The 21,321-nt window shown below is 46.5% G+C and overlaps 1 protein-coding gene across 1 annotated transcript in view; it reads left to right on the top strand.

The window, feature by feature from the left end:
* The window catches only part of KCNN3 (potassium calcium-activated channel subfamily N member 3), a 175,718-nt gene that overhangs the window by 132,603 nt on the left and 21,794 nt on the right, over positions 1-21,321 (top strand). Inside the window, exon 5 of the mRNA XM_077463941.1 lies at positions 15,561-15,671. Within this exon, the coding sequence (XP_077320067.1) occupies positions 15,561-15,671 (111 nt within the window). The remainder of the gene's footprint in view (positions 1-15,560; positions 15,672-21,321) is intronic.

Genomic DNA, 21,321 nt, shown 5'->3' with positions numbered 1-21,321 from the left:
AGATATGATACTACGATACCAATAATACTACAATAGATATGATACTACGATACCAATAATACTACAATAGATATGATACTACGATACCAATAATACTACGTTAGATATGATACTACGATACCAATAATACTACGATAGATATGATACTACGATACCAATAATACTACAATAGATATGATACTACGATACCAATAATACTACAATAGATATGATACTACGATACCAATAATACTACGTTAGATATGATACTACGATACCAATAATACTACAATAGATATGATACTACGATACCAATAATACTACAATAGATATGATACTACGATACCAATAATACTACAATAGATATGATACTACGATACCAATAATACTACGTTAGATATGATACTACGATACCAATAATACTACAATAGATATGATACTACGATACCAATAATACTACGTTAGATATGATACTACGTTACCAATAATACTACGATAGATATGATACTACGATACCAATAATACTACAATAGATATGATACTACGATACCAATAATACTACAATAGATATGATACTACGATAAAAATAATACTCAGATACTAGTGATACTTTGATACCACAATAGAAATACTAGGAATGATACTACCATAGAAATGATACTATGATACCAATGATACTATGATAGAAATTATACTACAATACCAATAATACTACGATACTAATGATACTATGATAGATATGATGCTACAATACCAAAGATACTAATGATGTTATCAGACAAACGTAATGCAAAATCCACAAAACATTTACCCACCAAGGGGATTTTCACCAACAAAACAGATAATGAAAATACCAAGCCACCTGGCTCTCCATACCACTGCTCTTGTTATTGGTCCCTCAGACCGTTTCACCCAGCTCTCCTGTCTGTCTTGGCTTTCCTGGCTCACCCAGCCTGGAGTTAGTTACAGCCCCCCCCCCCCCGCACATACCGGTCGGCACAACACCGGCTCCCTGGCCTCTCAGTGGGGGATTTCCTGGCTCTCCCAGTTGATTCGGTCGCAGCACCCTGCTGGACAGGCCCAGTCCCTGGCCTCTCAGTAGGGAATCTCCTGGCACTCCAGGCTCTCTCGTTCTCCTAGACTAATGCCGCGTACACACGAGCGGACTTTTCAACGTCCAAAGTCCGACGGACTGAGTCCGTCAGACTATTCGATCGTGTGTGGGCTGCAACGGACTTTTGACTCGCCAAAGTCCGAAGGACTTTAGAATATGGAACATGCTTCAAATTTTCCCGACGGAACTCCGCGGACCCGGGTCCCTTCGAAAACTCCGCTCGTGTGTATGCTATTCCGACGGACTAAAACCGACGCTAGGGCAGCTATTGGCTACTGGCTATGAACTTCCGTATTCGAATCCAGTCGTACGTCATCACGTTCGAATCCGTCGGAGTTTAGTGTGATTGTGTGTGGCCAAGTCCGCTCCGCCGAAACGTCCGTCAGAACTCCGTCGGAACTCCGGCAGAACTCCGACGGAACTCCTTCGGAAGTCTGTCGGACATAAGTCCTCTCGTGTGTACGGGGCTTTAAGATTCCCTCAGTCCCCTGGACTCCACTACTTGCCTCGGCTCCCTCAGTCCTCCAGTCTTACTCAGCTATCCCAACTCTCCCAGTCCTGTGGGTAAGGAATCTTTCCTCCAGTGTTGGCTCCTGAGTAGAACCTGTCTTGTAACGGGAGTGTGCCTGTCTCTTGAATGGAGCATACACCTGTCCCCTGACAGGAGCCTAGAGCTATGGTCAGGTCCTGGCTCTGCACACTTTTACACTCATACAAGCCTGCAGGTCTTCAGTAAGATCCGGACACAGGATTGAAGGTTGTGACCCACCCAAGACCCTTTGAAGCCTTCAGATTCCAGACTGTGATCCCTATACTCACACAGAATGCAGGTCTCCAGTAAGACTTGGACACAAGAGTGAAGGCTTCATTCACCCAAGACCCTTTGAAGCCTTCAGATTCCAGACTGTGATCCCTATACTCACACAGAATGCAAGTCTCCAGTAAGACTTGGACACAAGATTGAAGGCTTCATCCACCCAAGACCCTTTGAAGCCTTCAGATTCCAGACTGTGATCCCTATACTCACACAGAATGCAGGTCTCCAGTAAGACTTGGACACAAGAGTGAAGGCTTCATTCACCCAAGACCCTTTGAAGCCTTCAGATTCCAGACTGTGATCCCTATACTCACACAGAATGCAGGTCTCCAGTAAGACTTGGACACAAGATTGAAGGCTTCATCCACCTAAGACACTTTTGCCGCGTACACACGATCAAACAAGCAGGTGGAAAAGTCCGGCAAACTGAAGTCAGCCGGACAATCCCCCCGTGTGTAGCCTCCGGCATACTTTTTTGACCCAAAAGTACGGCGGACTTATGCCACGTACACACGTAGCCAACTATCTGATGGACTTAGTCTGGCGGACTTCCCGCCAGATTGTCCGTCGGACTTTCCGAACGAGCTACTTGCCCACACACGGCACTTTTTCAGCGGACTAATACGGCGTACTAAGTCCGCCGTACTATCCGCCCTACTTTTGAAATGAACGGACTCGTCCACACACGCGGAGGAAAGTCCGCTCATTTCGAGCATGTCTCCAGGTAGGCGGGGCCCGCGAGGGAGACGTCGCTGGCCCCCGCCACCTGGTATGGACTTAAAGGGGAACCCCAACGCCGAAAAAAAACGGCTTGGGGGTCCCCCTAGGTCCACGTCATACCCTTGTCCGAGCACGCTACCCGGCCAGCCAGGAAAGGGGTGACGAGCGAGCGCCCCCCCCCTCCTGAGCCGTACCAGGCCGCATGCCCTCAACCTGGGGGGTGCCTTGGGGAAGGGGGGCCACGCGGCCCCCCCCACCCCAAAGCACCTTGTCCCCATGTTGATGAGGACAAGGGCCTCTTCCCGACAACCCTGGCCGTTGGTTGTCGGGGTCTGCGGGCGGGGGGCTTATCGGAATCCGGAAGCCCCCTTTAATAAGGGGGCCCCCGGATACCGGCCCCCCACCCTATGTGAATGAGTATGGGGTACAATGTACCCCTACCCATTCACCTGTAAAATAAAGTACAAAAAAAAACACAACACACAAGATAAAATAGTTTATTGCACAGCTCCGGGGGTCTTCCGTCTTCGAGGGTCTTCTCGCCGGACTCCTCCGCTATCTTCTTGTAGCTCTTTTACTAGCGGAGGAGCCCGGCTTTCTTCCTCGCCGCCGCCCTCTTCTTCCGACTTCGGGGGTCTTGTCCCCCTCTTCGGTTCTTCTGCCGGGCCACCGCGGCTTCTTCTAGCTCTTTTACAGGCGGTGGCCCGGTCTTCTGTCGCCGCCGCCGCCTTCTGTTCTTCTTCTTCTTCTTCAGATGTTGCCTCGTCGAGTCCTCCACTCACAATGACGGGGACCGGGCACGCGGCGACTTATATAGGGACATCCCGGATGATGTCCCCGCCCATTATGGTGTCACAGTCCCAGCATCCTCTGGGACTGTGACACCATAATGGGCGGGGACATCATCCGGGATGTCCCTATATAAGTCGCCGCGCGCCTGGTCCCCGTCATTGTGAGCGGAGGACTCGGCGAGGCCTGGTACGGCTCGGAGGGGGGGGGGCGCTCGCTCATCCCCCCCTTTCCTGGCTGGCCGGGTAGCGTGCTCGGACAAGGGTCTGATGTGGACCTGGGGGGACCCCCACGCCGATTTTTTTCGGCGTTGGGGGTTCCCCTTTAAGTCCATACCAGGCGGCGGGGCCAGCGACGTCTCCCACGCGGGCCCCGCCTACCTGGATACCCGCTCGAAATGAGCGGACTTTTCTCCGGACGGGAAAAGTCCGCTCATTTCAAAAGTACGGCGGACTGGCACACACACGGCCGGATTGTCCGCCGAAATGCAAGTCCGGCGGGAAGATTGGAGTGCAAAACTACTTTCTAAGTCCGCCGTACTTTCGGGTCAAAAAAGTATGCCGGAGGCTACACACGGGGGGATTGTCCGGCGGACTTGAGTTTGCCGGACTTTTCCACCCGCTTGTTTGATCGTGTGTACGCGGCATTTGAAGGCTTCAAACTCCAGATTGTGATCTGGGATTACAAACCTTGGAGAAAATCGAATACCCAGTTTTCTCCACTCAGTACGGTCACTCTGGAGCCCCATCACTTTTCCCTATACTTACACAGCTTGCAGGTCTCCACTCTCCAGTAAGATCCAGACACAGGGTTGAAGGCTCTGTCCGGCCCAAGACTCTTTGAAGCCTTCAGACTGTGATTCGGGATTACAAAACCTGGAGAAAACCGAATACCCAGTTTTCTCCACTCAGTACGGTCACTCTGGAGCTCCATCACTTTTCCCTAGACTCACACAGCCTGCAGGTCTCCAGTAAGACTTGGATGCGGGATTGAAGGCTCCATCCACCCAAGACTCTTTGAAGCCTTTGGATTACGAACTTTGAGCCGGGATTACAAAACCTGGAGAAAACTGAATACCTATTTTTTTCCGATCAGTACGGACACTCTGGAGCCCTGGGCTCCATCACTTTTCCCTACACGTATACAGGCTGCAGGTCTCCAATAAGACCTGGACACAAGATTGAAGGCTCCTTCCACCCAAGGCTCTTTTGAAGTCTTTGGATTCAGAACTTTGATCTTGGATTACAAAACCTGGAGAAAACCGAAGACCTAGTTTTCTCCGCTCTGGAGCTCCGGGCTCCATCACTTTCCCCTACACTCATACAGCCTGCAGGTCTCCAGTAAGATCCAGAGGATTGAAGGCTGTGTCCCACCCAAGACTCTTTGAAGCCTTCAGACTCCAGACTATGATTACAAAGCCTGGAGAAACCCGAATACCCAGTTTTCTCCGCTCAGTAAGCACGCTCTGGAGCCCCGGGCTCCATCACTTTTCCCTAAACTCACACAGCCCGCAGATCTCCAGTAGGACTTGGATAGGGGATTGAAGGCTCCATCCACCCAAGACTCTTTGAAGCCTTTGGATTCTGGACTTTGAGCCGGGATTAAAAAAACGTGGAGAAAACCGCATACCAAGTTTTCTCCACTCAGTACGGACACTCTGGAGCCCCGGGCTCTATCGATTTTCCCTACACTCACACAACCTGCAGGTCTCCAGTAAGACTTGGATAGGGGATTGAAGGCTCTGTCCACCCAAAACTTTTTGAAGCCTTTGGATTCCGGACTTTGATCTGGGATTACAAAACGTAGAGAAAACGGAATACCTAGTTTTCTCCGCTCTGGAGCTCCGGGCTCCAACACTTTCCCCTACACTCATACAGCCTGCAGGTCTCCAGTAAGATCCAGAGGATTGAAGGCTGTGTCCCACCCAAGACTCTTTGAAGCCTTCAGACTCCAGACTGTGATTACAGAGCCTGGAGAAACCCGAATACCCAGTTTTCTCCGCTCAGTAAGCATGCTCTGGAGCCCCGGGCTCCATCACTTTTCCCTAAACACACACAGCCTGCAGATCTCCAGTAGGACTTGGATAGGGGATTGAAGGCTCCGTCCACCCAAGACTCTTTGAAGCCTTTGGATTCTGGACTTTGAGCCGGGATTAAAAAAAGTGGAGAAAACCGCATACCAAGTTTTCTCCACTCAGTACGGACACTCTGGAGCCCGGGGCTCTATCGATTTTCCCTACACTCACACAACCTGCAGGTCTCCAGTAAGACTTGGATAGGGGATTGAAGGCTCTGTCCACCCAAAACTTTTTGAAGCCTTTGGATTCCGGACTTTGATCTGGGATTACAAAACGTAGAGAAAACGGAATACCCAGTTTTGTCCGCTCTGGAGCCCCGGGCTCCAACACTTTCCCCTACACTCATACAGCCTGCAGGTCTCCAGTAAGATCCAGAGGATTGAAGGCTGTGTCCCACCCAAGACTCTTTGAAGCCTTCAGACTCCAGACTATGATTACAAAGCCTGGAGAAACCCGAATACCCAGTTTTCTCCGCTCAGTAAGCACGCTCTGGAGCCCCGGGCTCCATCACTTTTCCCTAAACTCACACAGCCCGCAGATCTCCAGTAGGACTTGGATAGGGGATTGAAGGCTCCATCCACCCAAGACTCTTTGAAGCCTTTGGATTCTGGACTTTGAGCCGGGATTAAAAAAACGTGGAGAAAACCGCATACCAAGTTTTCTCCACTCAGTACGGACACTCTGGAGCCCCGGGCTCTATCGATTTTCCCTACACTCACACAACCTGCAGGTCTCCAGTAAGACTTGGATAGGGGATGGAAGGCTCTGTCCACCCAAAACTTTTTGAAGCCTTTGGATTCCGGACTTTGATCTGGGATTACAAAACGTAGAGAAAACGGAATACCTAGTTTTCTCCGCTCTGGAGCTCCGGGCTCCAACACTTTCCCCTACACTCATACAGCCTGCAGGTCTCCAGTAAGATCCAGAGGATTGAAGGCTGTGTCCCACCCAAGACTCTTTGAAGCCTTCAGACTCCAGACTGTGATTACAGAGCCTGGAGAAACCCGAATACCCAGTTTTCTCCGCTCAGTAAGCATGCTCTGGAGCCCCGGGCTCCATCACTTTTCCCTAAACACACACAGCCTGCAGATCTCCAGTAGGACTTGGATAGGGGATTGAAGGCTCCGTCCACCCAAGACTCTTTGAAGCCTTTGGATTCTGGACTTTGAGCCGGGATTAAAAAAAGTGGAGAAAACCGCATACCAAGTTTTCTCCACTCAGTACGGACACTCTGGAGCCCGGGGCTCTATCGATTTTCCCTACACTCACACAACCTGCAGGTCTCCAGTAAGACTTGGATAGGGGATTGAAGGCTCTGTCCACCCAAAACTTTTTGAAGCCTTTGGATTCCGGACTTTGATCTGGGATTACAAAACGTAGAGAAAACGGAATACCCAGTTTTGTCCGCTCTGGAGCCCCGGGCTCCAACACTTTCCCCTACACTCATACAGCCTGCAGGTCTCCAGTAAGATCCAAAGGATTGAAGGCGGTGTCCCACCCAAGACTCTTTGAAGCCTTCAGACTCCAGACTGTGATTACAGAGCCTGGAGAAACCCGAATACCCAGTTTTCTCCGCTCAGTAAGCACGCTCTGGAGCCCCGGGCTCCATCACTTTTCCCTAAACTCACACAGCCCGCAGATCTCCAGTAGGACTTGGATAGGGGATTGAAGGCTCCATCCACCCAAGACTCTTTGAAGCCTTTGGATTCTGGACTTTGAGCGGGGATTAAAAAACGTGGAGAAAACAACATACCAAGTTTTCTCCACTCAGTACGGACACTCTGGAGCCCCGGGCTCTATCGATTTTCCCTACACTCACACAGCATGCAGATCTCCAGTAGGACTTGGATAGGGGATTGAAGGCTCCTTCCGCCCAAGACTCTTTGAAGCCTTTGGATTCTGGACTTTGAGCCGGGATTAAAAAAAGTGGAGAAAACCGCATACCAAGTTTTCTCCACTCAGTACGGACACTCTGGAGCCCCGGGCTCTATCGATTTTCCCTACACTCACACAACCTGCAGGTCTCCAGTAGGACTTGGATAGGGGATTGAAGGCTCCGTCCACCCAAAACTTTTTCAAGCCTTTGGATTCCGGACTTTGATCTGGGATTACAAAACGTAGAGAAAACGGAATACCCGGTATTGTCCACTCAGTACGGACACTCTGGAGCCCCACGCTCTATCGCTTTTCCCTATACTCACACTTTGGCAGGGCCTAGCACTGTCACATATGATACTATGATGGAACCCATACTGTGATACAAATTATACTATTACCTCCAGTGGGACTCAATCCCCGACCCCAGCATGTTATTAGGCTCTTTCCTCTGCTGGTCGAGCGCTTTCCATTGATTTAAAGTGATAAAATACAGCATTTGGCCTCTAGATGGAGCTACGCATCATAAGAATTTCCTGTGACAGTTCCATCTAGTGGCCAGATGCGGTATTTCCCATTATAAGTCAATGAAAAACATTTGACCAGCATAGGAAATAACCTAATACCATTTGTTTTTTTTTAGCCCCCCCCCTCGAATTGGCACAGAACGAATGTGCATGCACTTTCCTTGGTCTGTGAGATTATTTTTTTTTATTATCCCTAGGTTTTGTGAGCGTGTGGGGTAACAGGAATGCATATTAGTCCTTCTAAAGCAAGAAAATACTGCATTCGGCCTCTAGATGGTGCTAAGTAGTATAAGAATTAGCTATGATATTTAGTTCCATCTAGGCGCAAAATGCGGTATTTTCCATTATAAATCGATGAAAAACATGCGACCAGCACAGGAAATAACCTAATACAACTCAGGTTTTTTTTAGCCCCCCCCCTGCCATTCACACAGAACGAATGTACATGCACTTTCCTTGGTATGTGAGATTTTATTTTTTGACGTAGTCCTAGGTTTGTGAGCGTGTCGGGTAACAGGAAGGCATAATAGTCCTTCTAAAGCGAGAAAATACTGCATTTGGCCCCTAGATGGTGCTAAGTCCCTTTACCAGTTTACCAGTTTTCAATGATATTTAGTTCCATCTAGTGGCCAAATATGGCATTTCCCATTATAAATCAATGGAAAGCATTCGAACCAGTGCAGGAAATAACCTAATAACGTTTGTTTTTTTTTTTTTTTCCCCCATTCACACAGACCAAATGTACATGCACTTTCCTTGGTCTGTGAGCTTATTAGTAGGTCCCTATACATAGGTTTGTGTGAGTGTGTCGGGTAACAGGAATGCATAATAGCCCTTCTGAAGCGAAAAAAAATACTGCATTTGGCCTCTAGATGGTGCTAAGTCCCATAAGAATTTCCTTTGATACTTAGGTCCATCTAGTGTCCAAATGCGGCATTTTCCATTAGAAAACAAGGAAAAACATTCAACCAGTGCAGGAAATAACCTAATAGCATTTGTTTCTGTTTTTTGCCCCCATTCACACAGAACAAATGCATGTGCCCTATCACTGGGCTGTGCAATTTTTTTTTAAGTAGCCCTAGGTTTGTGTGTGTTGGGTATCAGGAATGCATAATAGTCCTACTAAAGCGAGAAAATACTGCATTTGGCCTCTAGATGGTGCTAAGTGATATAAGAACTTGCTATGAAACTTAGTTCCATCTGGTGGCCATATGCTGTATTTTCCATTATAAATCAATGGAAAACATTCAAACGCCACGTAAAAGACCCTGATAACATTTGTTTAATTTAGTGGCCAAATGCAGTATTTTCTATTATAAATCAATGAAAAACATTCAACCAGTGCGGGAAATAACCTCATAAAATTAGTTTTTTTGCCCCCATTAGCACAGAACAAATGCACCTGCACTTTATCTGGGCTGTGCAATTTTTTTTTTTTTTAAGTAGCCCTAGGTTTGTGTGTGTCGGGTAACAGGAATGCATAATAGTCCTTATAAAGTGAGAAAATACCGCATTTGGTCTCTAGATGGTATCATAAGCATTTCCTGTGATATTTCGGTCCATCTAGTGGCCAAATGCGGTATTTTCTATTATAAATCAATGAAAAAAATTCGACCAGTGCGGGAAATAGCCTCATAACAGTTGTTTTTTTGCTCCCGTCCAAACAAATGCACACACACTTTTATTGGAATCTGTGATTATTATTTTTTTTTTATGTAACCCTAGGTTTCTGTGTGTGTGTCGGTTAACAGGAATGCATAATAGTCCTACTAAAGCGAGAAAATACTGCATTTGGCCTCTAGATGGTGCTAAGTAATAAAAGAATTTGCTATTAAACTTAGTTCCATCTGGTAGCCAAATGCTGTATTTTCCATTATAAATCAATGGAAAACATTCGAACAGCGCGGAAGAGAACCTGATGACATTTGTTTGATTTAGTGGCCAAATGCGGTATTTTCTATTATAAATTAATGAAAAACATTCAAACAGTGCAGGAAATAACCTCATAACATTTGTTTTTTTGCTCCCGTCCGAACAAATGCACACGCACTTTTATTGGAATCAGTTTTTTTCTTTTAAGTAACCCTAGGTTTGTGTGTGTGTGTCGGGTAACAGGAATGCATAATAGTCCTTCCAAAGTGAGAAAATACTGCATTTGGTCTCTAGATGGTATCATAAGCATTTCCTGTGATATTTCGGTCCATCTAGTGGCCAAATGCGGTATTTTCTATTATAAATCAATGAAAAACATTCGACCAGTGCGGGAAATAGCCTCATAACATTTGTTTTTTTGCTCCCGAAAGCACAGAACAAATGCACATGCACTTTTATTGGGATCTGTGATTTTTTTTTAGTGTTGAAAATATTTTTATTGAAACATTTCAAGTAAAAACAATAAAACAGTAACCATCATGAGGCAAAGGCAAGCAGGAACAGTAACAGGAGTACATTTGTGATTTTTTTTTAAGTAGTCCTAGGTGTGTGTGTGTGTGTGTGTGTGTGTGTGTGTGTGTGTGTGTGTGTGTGTGTGTGTGTCGGGGTAACAGGAATGCACAATAGTCCTTCTAAAGCGAGAAAATACCGCATTTGGCCTCTAGATGGTGCTAAGTGATAAAAGAATTTGCTATTAAACTTAGTTCCATCTGGTAGCCAAATGCTGTATTTTCCATTATAAATCAATGGAAAACATTCGAACAGCGCGGAAGAGAACCTGATGACATTTGTTTGATTTAGTGGCCAAATGCGGTATTTTCTATTATAAATTAATGAAAAACCTTCAAACAGTGCAGGAAATAACCTCATAACATTTGTTTTTTTGCTCCCGTCCGAACAAATGCACACGCACTTTTATTGGAATCAGTTTTTTTCTTTTAAGTAACCCTAGGTTTGTGTGTGTGTGTCGGGTAACAGGAATGCATAATAGTCCTTCCAAAGTGAGAAAATACCGCATTTGGTCTCTAGATGGTATCATAAGCATTTCCTGTGATATTTCGGTCCATCTAGTGGCCAAATGCGGTATTTTCTATTATAAATCAATGAAAAACATTCGACCAGTGCGGGAAATAGCCTCATAACATTTGTTTTTTTGCTCCCGAAAGCACAGAACAAATGCACATGCACTTTTATTGGGATCTGTGATTTTTTTTTAGTGTTGAAAATATTTTTATTGAAACATTTCAAGTAAAAACAATAAAACAGTAACCATCATGAGGCAAATGCAAGCAGGAACAGTAACAGGAGTACATTTGTGATTTTTTTTTAAGTAGTCCTAGGTGTGTGTGTGTGTGTGTGTGTGTGTGTGTGTGTGTGTGTGTGTCGGGGTAACAGGAATGCACAATAGTCCTTCTAAAGCGAGAAAATACCGCATTTGGCCTCTAGATGGTGCTAAGTGATAAAAGAATTTGCTATTAAACTTAGTTCCATCTGGTAGCCAAATGCTGTATTTTCCATTATAAATCAATGGAAAACATTCGAACAGTGCGGAAGAGAACCTGATGACATTTGTTTGATTTAGTGGCCAAATGCGGTATTTTCTATTATAAATTAATGAAAAACATTCAAACAGTGCAGGAAATAACCTCATAACATTTGTTTTTTTGCTCCCGTCCGAACAAATGCACACGCACTTTTATTGGAATCTGTTTTTTTTTTTTAAGTAACCCTAGGTTTGAGTGTGTGTGTCGGGTAACAGGAATGCACAATCGTCCTTCTAAAGCAAGAAAATATCGCATTTGGCCTCTAGATGGTGGTAAGTGACATAAGAATTTGCTATGATACTTAGTTCCATCTGGTGGCCAAATGCTGTATTTTCCATTATAAATCAATGGAAAACATTCGAACAGCGCGTAAGAGAACCCGATGACATTTGTTCGATTTAGTGGCCAAATGCGGTATTTTCTATTATAAATCAATGAAATAACCTAATAACATTTGTTTTTTTGCTCCCGTTCGCACAGAACAAATGCACACGCACCTTTATTGGGATCTGTGATTTTTTTTTTTTTTAAGTAGCCCTGGGTTTGTGAGTGTGTCGGGTAACAGGAATGCATAATAGTCCTTCTAAAGCGAGAAAATACCGCATTTGGCCTCTAGATGGTCTCATAAGCATTTCCTGTGATACTTCACTCCATCTAGTGGCCAAATGCTGTATTTTCCATTATAAATCAATGGAAAACATTCGAACAGCGCGTAAGAGAACCCGATGACATTTGTTCGATTTAGTGGCCAAATGCGGTATTTTCTATTATAAATCAATGAAATAACCTAATAACATTTGTTTTTTTGCTCCCGTTCGCACAGAACAAATGCACACGCACCTTTATTGGGATCTGTGATTTTTTTTTTAAGTAGCCCTGGGTTTGTGAGTGTGTCTGGTAACAGGAATGCATAATAGTCCTTCTAAAGCGAGAAAATACCGCATTTGGCCTCTAGATGGTATCATAAGCATTTCCTGTGATACTTCGCTCCATCTAGTGGCCAAATGCGGTATTTTCAATTATAAATCAATAAAAAACATTCAATCAGTGCGGGAAATAGCCTCATAACATTTTTTTATTTATTTTTTGCTCCTGTTCGCACAGAACAAATGCACACGCACCTTTTTGGGGATCTGTGATTTTTTTTTTTTTTTAAGTAGCCCTAGGTTTGTGAGTGTGTCATGTAACAAGAATGCATAATAGTCCTTATAAAGTGAGAAAATACCGCATTTGGCCTCTAGATGGTATCATAAGCATTTCCTGTGATACTTCGCTCCATCTAGTGGCCAAATGCGGTATTTTCAATTATAAAGCAATAAAAAACATTCAATCAGTGTGGGAAATAGCCTCATAACATTTTTTTTTTTTTTTTTGCTCCTGTTGGCACAGAACAAATGCACACGCACCTTTTTGGGATCTGTGATTTTTTTTTTTTTTTAAGTAGCCCTAGGTTTGTGAGTGCATCAGGTAACAAGAATACATAATAGTCCTTATAAAGTGAGAAAATACTGCATTTGGCCTCTAGATGGTATCATAAGCATTTCCTGTGATACTTAGGTCCATCTAGTGGCCAAATGCAGTATTTTCCATTATAAACCAATGAAAAACATTCAAACAGCGCCGGAAATAACCTAATAACATTTGTTTTTTTGCCCCCAAGAACAAATGCACATGCACTTTATCCGGGCTCTGCATTTTTTTTTCTTTTTAAGTAGCCCTAGGTTTTGAGCGTGTCAGGTAATAGGATTGCATATTAGTTCCTCTCCCATTGAAAGGTAAAGGTGTTAATTGGTCGAATCAAGTGATTTTAATTGCTTCTCTTTTCTAAAAACTGATATCCGGAACATTTTAATCTTGTCTGTTTGGCAGTTCTGTCCGCTCCTTATGGAATCTGCAGCAAGCTAATTTAATGCGGGCAGCTGCAGGGGAGAAGCATTATAGAAAGGCTCCACTCTCCCCCCCCGGGGGACACGCAGGCCGCAGCTTCTGGAGACCCGCTGGCTGGCTTGTCAGGGAAATTTACAAGCTGGAAATTGGGAGGGCTGGTGAGATGTCAGACCGGCGGGGACAGAGACAGGGGACATGTGACGAACAATCTGCTCTGGAGGGATTCCGATTCTACCATTCGCCTCCTGACACCTGACATTTGGGGTCTACAGGGCCCAGAATAGACCTCAGAGAGACGCTGGGAATGCCGGGAATCAGTGGTGCGATATTATACGATTTCTAAGGCCCCGTTGCCCTGGTGAGGGCGCTCTAATGACACAAGAACCCGGAGTACTCGGAATCCGAATCCAGAAGGAGAGCAAAGATTTTTGTGATGGATATATTCCAGATTCCGTATCACCGGCAAAATTTTCATATAAGTAATTTCACTAATTGTGCCATATGAGTCAGCCCCGAGGAAGGAGTGGTCACACCCCAAAACGTGTCGGCAGTTTTTTTTTTTCAGTCATTTGATGAGTGACTTGCCTGGGCCATCTGTTGACATCACTGTGAGACCCCCTTGTGATGTCACATGAGGTCACAAGGGGCGGGGTCTCATGGTTTACGTCACCGGATGGGCACGCCCCATGGCTATGTAAGGACCGGCAGAGAGCAGAGCTGGAACAACGACGGGAGACAGCCTCAGAAGAGGACCAGGGGGGTCAGCGGCGGAGAAGACCGCACTGGAGGGAGGAGACCAGAAACTATTTTTAATAAAGGACTTGTCAGAACTGTCTCCTGTTTTTATTTACACTACGTTGCCTTTTTTTGGGGGTGAATGGGTAGGGGTACAATGTACCCCCATACTCGTTCACATGGGAGGGGCGGGATCTGAGGGCCCCCTTGTTAAAGGGGGACCTACAGATTGAGACAAGCCCCCTGCCTGCAGACTCCCACAACCACCGGCCAGGGTTGTCGGGAAGAGGCCCTTGTCCCGATCAACATGGAAGGGGCCCCCCCCAACACCAGAGCCCCCCTGCCCCAAAGCACCCCTCCATGTTGAGGGCATGTGGCCTGGAATGGTCCAGGAGGGGAGGGGGGTGCTCGCCTCGCTCGTCCCCACCCCCCTTTCCTGACCTGCAAGGCTGCATGCTCGTGTAAGGGTCCGGTATGGATTTTTTTTTGGTGGGGGGACCCCAAGCCTTTTTCTTTTTGGCGTGGGGTTTTCCCTCAAAATCTAGGGTCTGGTATGGTCTTGGGGGGGGGGGGGAACTCCACGCCGTATTTTATTTTCATTTTGGCATGGGCTTCCCTTTCAAGATCCATTCCGGACTCAAAGGGCCTGGTATGGATCTTGGGGAGGGGGGGGCCCCACGCCGTTTTATTTATTTTTTTATTTTAGCGAGGGGTTCCCCTTCAAGATTCCCAGCGCACAAGACGCGCCACAAGTCGGATCATGTCTCGGATGCGACTTCTGTTCAAATCAATGGGCTGAAAGTCGGATGAAAGACGGCTCTCATAGGGAACTATTGATTTTGAATAGAGGCAGGGAAAATCGAATGCGGCTAAACGCACATTAACGCCAAGGCAAAAAACTACTAAAAGTTTTACAGACGGTTTTTCCTGGCCTTGGTAGTGGCTTTGAAGCTCGTTTTTTTTTCTAACAACCGTTCCACTCCATATTTTTATTTTCATTTTGGCATGGGGTTCCCTTTCAAGATCCATACCAGACTCAAAGGGACTGGTATGGATCTTGGGGAAGGGGGGGCCCCACGCCGTTTTATTTTTTTATTTTGGCGTGGGGTTCCCCTTCAAGATTCCCAGCGCACAAGACGCGCCACAAGTCGGATCATGTCTGGGATGCGACTTCTGTTCAAATCAATGGGCTGAAAGTCGGATGAAAGACGGCTCTCATAGGAAACTATTGATTTTGAATAGAGGCAGAGAAAATCGAATGCGGCTAAACGCACATTAACGCCAAGGCAAAAAACTACTAAAAGTTTTACAGCCGATTTTTCCTGGCCTTGGTTGTGGCTTTGTAGCTCGTTTTTTTTTTTTTTCTAACACCCCGTGTGCATGAAGCCTCAACTTCGTATTATCTGTTTGTTGGAGTTCAGTGTAGTCTATCACATACACTTGCTCATATTATTATTTATATGTTTTTTTTTGCATTCTTTGCCCTTCTCTTGTACAATTCATGAGAGTCGATGTTTCTACCATCAATCAGTAATACCTTTAACTGTTTGTCGCCCTCCTCCAGGGTGCCGGCTGTACTGCCTTAGTGGTCGCCGTCGTCGCCCGAAAGCTGGAACTCACCAAAGCGGAAAAACACGTCCACAACTTCATGATGGACACGCAACTAACGAAACGGGTGAGTAATGAGGGGGGGGGGGGGGGGGGCAAGGAAGGATGATAAATGTGAGCTCCCCAAAATATTGGGGTTATTAAAAAAAAAAAAACAGGCACCATATGAAGTATCGTTGTCCCCATCTGACCTCTCATGAGTCTCACTGCTCTAGCTGCGTTCTCTGTCAAACCCCCAAGGCAGGGGAGCGCAGCTGAGAATTCGTGATCGGAGAATGATGTCACCCCTGGAATCTCCAAGACGCTGGCATGGGATTTGAAATGTAGGATGGTGGTGGAGCTTACACTAGGTTTATGACCTCACCACCTTCCTCAGAGCTGGAGATTTGGCAATGCATGCTTGGAGGAGCTTATGCGCATCCCCATACCCCCAAAGAGTCAGTCTCTGCATAAGCTCCATGTATGAGGAGCTTACATGACAGTGTTCAGGAGTGGCGATTGGGTATTGCATGCTGGGAGGACCTCATATGCACCCCCATATATCCCCAAGGAGCCAATCTCCATGCTAGCTTCATGTATTATGGTGGGGAAGCTTACACTAGGTTGATGACCTCACCACCTTCCTCATATGGCATTGTTCGGGGCTGATGATTGGGCATTGCATGCTTGCAGGACCTCACATGGACCCCCCATACCCCAAAGGAGTCAATCTTTGTGTAAGCTTCATGTAGGATGGCAGTGGAGCTTACACTAGGTTGGTGACCTCACCACCTTCCTCATATGTCAGATTTCGGGGCTGATGATTGGGCATTGTATGCTTGCAGGAGCTCACATGGGCCCCAATACCCCAAAGGAGTCAAGCTCTGTGTAAGCTTCATGTAGGATGGCAGCGGAGCTTACACTAGGTTTATGACCTCACCACCTTCCTCAGAGCTGGAGATTTGGCAATTCATGCTTGAAGGAGCTTATGTGCATCCCCATACACCCAAGGAGTCAGTCTCTGCATAACCTCCATGTATGAGGAGCTTACACAAGGTTGATGATATCACCATCTTTCTCACATGACAGTGTCCAGGAGTGGCGATTGGGTGTTGCATACTGGGAGGAGCTCACATGCACCCCCATATATCCCCAAGGAGCCAATCTCCGTGCTAGCTTCATGTAGGATGGTGGGGAAGCTTACACTAGGTTGATGACCTCACCACCTTCCTCATATGGCATTGTTCGGGGCTGATGATTGGGCATTGCATGCTTGCAGGACCTCACATGGACCCCCATACCCCAAAGGAGTCAATCTTTGTGTAAGCTTCATGTAGGATGGCAGTGGAGCTTACACTAGGTTGGTGACCTCACCACCTTCCTCATATGTCAGATTTCGGGGCTGATGATTGGGCATTGTATGCTTGCAGGAGCTCACATGGGCCCCCATACCCCAAAGGAGTCAAGCTCTGTGTAAGCTTCATGTAGGATGGCAGCGGAGCTTACACTAGGTTTATGACCTCACCACCTTCCTCAGAGCTGGAGATTTGGCAATTCATGCTTGGAGGAGCTTATGTGCATCCCCATACACCCAAGGAGTCAGTCTCTGCATAACCTCCATGTATGAGGAGCTTACACAAGGTTGATGATATCACCACCTTCCTCACATGACAGTGTCCAGGAGTGGCGATTGGGTGTTGCATACTGGGAGGAGCTCACATGCACCCCCATATCTCCAAGGATTCAATCTCTGTGTAAGCTCCATGTAGGATGGTGGGGAAGCTTACACTAGGTTGATGACCTAACCACCTTCCTTATATGGCAGTGTTCAGGGCTGATGATTTGGCATTGCATGCTTGCAGGACCTCACATGGACCCCCATACCCCAAAGGAGTCAAGCTCTGTGTAAGCTTCATGTAGGATGGCAGCGGAGCTTACACTAGGTTTATGACGTCACCTCACCACCTTTCTCAGGGCTGGAGATTTGGCAATGCATGCTTGGAGGAGCTTATGTGCATCCCCATACACCCAAGGAGTCAGTCTCTGCATAAGCTCCATGTATGAGGAGCTTACACAAGGTTGATGATATCACCACCTTCCTCACATGACAGTGTTCAGGAGTGGCGATTGGGTGTTGCATGCTGGGAGGAGCTCACATGCCCCCCCAGATCCCCAAGGATTCAATCTCTGTGTAAGCTCCATGTAGGATGGTTGGGAAGCTTACACAAGGTTGATGGCATCACCACCTTCCTCATAGGACAGTGTTTGGGGCTGGCTATTGGGTATTGCATGCTGGGAGGAGCTCACGTGCACCCCCAGAGTCTCAAGGAGTCAATCTCTGTGTAAACTGATGTAGGATGGTGGGGAAGCTTACACTAGGTTGATGACCTAACCACCTTCCTCATATGGCAGTGTTCGGGGCTGATGATTGGGCATTGCATGCTTGCAGGAGCTCATGTGGACCCCCATACCCCAAAGGAGTCAATCTCTGTGTAAGCTTCATGTAGGATGGTTGGGAAGCTTACACAAGGTTGATGGCATCACCACCTTCCTCATAGGACAGTGTTTGGGGCTGGCTATTGGGTATTGCATGCTGGGAGGAGCTCACATGCACCCCCCAACCCCCAGAGTCAATCTCAGTGTAAGCTTCATGTAGGATGGTGGAGGAGCTTACACAAGGTTGAAGACCTGGGAGGAGCTCACGTGGACCCCCAAACCCCCAAAGAGTCAATCTCTGTGCAAGCTCTGGTGGAGGAGCTTACACCAGGTGCATAGCCTCACCACCTTCCTCACGTGACAGTGTTCAGGGCTGGCAATTGGGCATTGAATGCTGGGAGGAGCTGACGTGGACCCCCAACCCCCAGAGTTAATCTCAGTGTAAGCTTCTTGTAGGATGGTGGAGGAGCTTACACAAGGTTGAAGACCTGGGAGGAGCTCACATTGACCCCCAAACCCCCAAAAGAGTCAATCTCTGTGCAAGCTCTGGTGGAGGAGCTTACACCAGGTGGATAGCCTCACCACCTTCCTCACGTGACAGCGTTCGGGGCTGGAGATTGGGCATGGCATGCTTGGAGAAGCTCACGTGCATGGTTCTGATATAGAAAAACGGAGCGGCTGGGTATTGCTGATCCTTTAGCACCCATGGCAAAAGGGTCAAACTGTGCCCCTCCCCCTCAACATGACTTGTGAGCTACTTTCAGCAGCATAGGTTGCAGGTCCTGTCCTTTTTGTGCCCCATTTTCTCCTCTACCTCCCGCTGAGGTGCCCAAGGTGGCCGCCTCTTCTACCTTATCTTTGACCCACTTGGGGAGCACAGCAAATAGGCAATTAGTCGCTATTATTCGGTTTGGGAGCAATGCGACCTAATAATAATATAAAAAGAAAATTAATATTAGGCCTAAGTAAGCCTTAATAATGGTCGGTAGGCTTTTCACACTGCATGGCACTAATTGCAGATGGTATCACCTCTTAGATTCTCCATCCCGCTGTCTTGGGGTTATAGCCTACATATATTAATACCAAATACCAAGACAAGTGCAGAATGAAACATTCATAAAATAGGGAACCCTGACACCAGCATCCGCAGGTGGATAAACTATGGTTGGTAAATGAAACGGTTAAAAAAGTCAAACATTGATCTCATAGCCTTCTCCTTTTTCAGCTGATAGCCTGATGCCCTCTGCTGGTAAGAGTTGGTATCACAAAAAAATGTTTTGTTATGGGGGAGGGCATGCACCTAGATGCACAGCATGGCCGAAAGTATGTGGAGTGGAGTCTCTTCAAAAAAAAAACTAAGTTCAGGTGTCTCCAGTGAAGGGCAATGTTAATACTCCATCATGCAAAGACATTGTAGACAATTGTCTTCTTCCAACTGTAGAGTAACAGATTGAAGACCCTTTTCTGTTCCACCATGACGGTGTCCTCTGTACAAAGCCAGCTCCATTAAGACATGGTTTGACCAGTCTGGTGTGGAGGAACTTGAGTGTCCTGCACAGAGCCCTGACCTGAATTTTAACGCAGACTGTAAGCCAGGTTTTTTTTTTTTTTTTGGTGCCCAACATGAACCTCGCACCTTCAAAAATCTTGCTGAAAGCCTTCCCAGAAGAGTAGAGCTAGCTCCATAAAGAGATGGTTTGACCAGTTTGGTGTGGAGGAACTCAAGTTTCCTGCACAGAGCCCCGACTTCAACTCTACTTCTCATCCAACATCAGTACCTGACCTCACAAATGGGCTAAAATTCCCAAAGACTCCCTTCAAAGCCTTTCCAGAAGAGTAGAGCCAGCTCCATAAAGATGTGGTTTGGCCCGTTTGGTGTGGAGGAACTTGAGTGTCCTATCCTCAACCCTACTTAACACCTTTGGGATGAATTTGAACTTTGGCTGTAAGCCAGGCCAAAGTGGGGCCTGATATGTGGGCCGGACCTTCTCATCCAAGATCACTACCTGACCTCACAAATGGGCAATAATTTCCACAGACATCTTTCAAAATCTTGTGATGTGGAAAGCCTTTAGAGATGAGTAGAGCCAGCTCCATAAAGACATGGTTTGACCAGTTTGGTGTGGAGGAACTCAAGTGTCCTTTACAGAGCCCCAACTTCAACTCTACTGACCACTTCCGGGATGAATTGTGAGCCAGGTCTTCTCATCCAGCATCAGTACCTGACCTCACAAATGGGCTACAATTCCCAAAGACACCCTTCAAAGCCCTTCCAGAAGAGTAGAGCCAGCTCCATAAAGACATGGTTTGACCAGTTTGGTGTGGAGGAACTCAAGTATTCTACACAGGGCCCTGACTTCAACTCTACTGAACACTTCTGGGATGAATTGTGAGCCAGGTCTTCTCATCCAACATCAGTACCTGACCTCACAAATGGGCTAAAATTCCCCAAGACTCCCTTCAAAGCCTTTCCAGAAGAGTAGAGCCAGCTCCATAAAGATGTGGTTTGGCCAGTTTGGTGTGGAGGAACTTGAGTGTCCTATCCTGAACCCTACTTAACACCTTTGGGATGAATTTGAACTTTGGCTGTAAGCCAGGCCAAAGTGGGGCCTGATATGTGGGCCGGACCTTCTCATCCAAGATCACTACCTGACCTCACAAATGGGCAATAATTTCCACAGACATCTTTCAAAATCTTGTGATGTGGAAAGCCTTTAGAGATGAGTAGAGCCAGCTCCATAAAGACATGGTTTGACCAGTTTGGTGTGGAGGAACTCAAGTATTCTACACAGGGCCCTGACTTCAACTCTACTGAACACTTCTGGGATGAATTGTGAGCCAGGTCTTCTCATCCAACATCAGTACCTGACCTCACAAATGGGCTAAAATTCCCAAAGACACCTTTCAAAGCCTTTCCAGAAGAGTAGAGCCAGCTCCATAAAGATGTGGTTTGGCCCGTTTGTTGTGGAGGAACTTGAGTGTCCTATCCTCAACCCTACTTAACACCTTTGGGATGAATTTGAACTTTGGCTGTAAGCCAGGCCAAAGTGGGGCCTGATATGTGGGCCTGACCTTCTCATTCAACATCACTATCTGATTTCAGAAATGGGCAAGAATTTCCACAGACACCTTTCAAAATCTTGTGATGTGGAAAGCCTTCCTAGAAGAGTAGAGCCAGTTCCATAAAGACATGGTTTGACCAGTTTGGTGTGGAGGAACTTGAGTGTTCTGCACAGAGCCCTGACCTCAACCCTACTGAATACCTTTTCATCCAACATCAGTACCTGACTTCACAAATGGGC

The sequence above is a fragment of the Lithobates pipiens genome, unplaced genomic scaffold (assembly GCF_037356315.1).
Source record: "Lithobates pipiens isolate NorthernLeopardFrog02 unplaced genomic scaffold, aLitPip1_a1.2 Scaffold_30, whole genome shotgun sequence".
Lineage (NCBI taxonomy): Eukaryota > Metazoa > Chordata > Amphibia > Anura > Ranidae > Lithobates > Lithobates pipiens.
The sequence above is the reverse complement of the archived record's forward strand: the minus strand, read 5'-3'. Positions and strand labels throughout refer to the sequence as shown.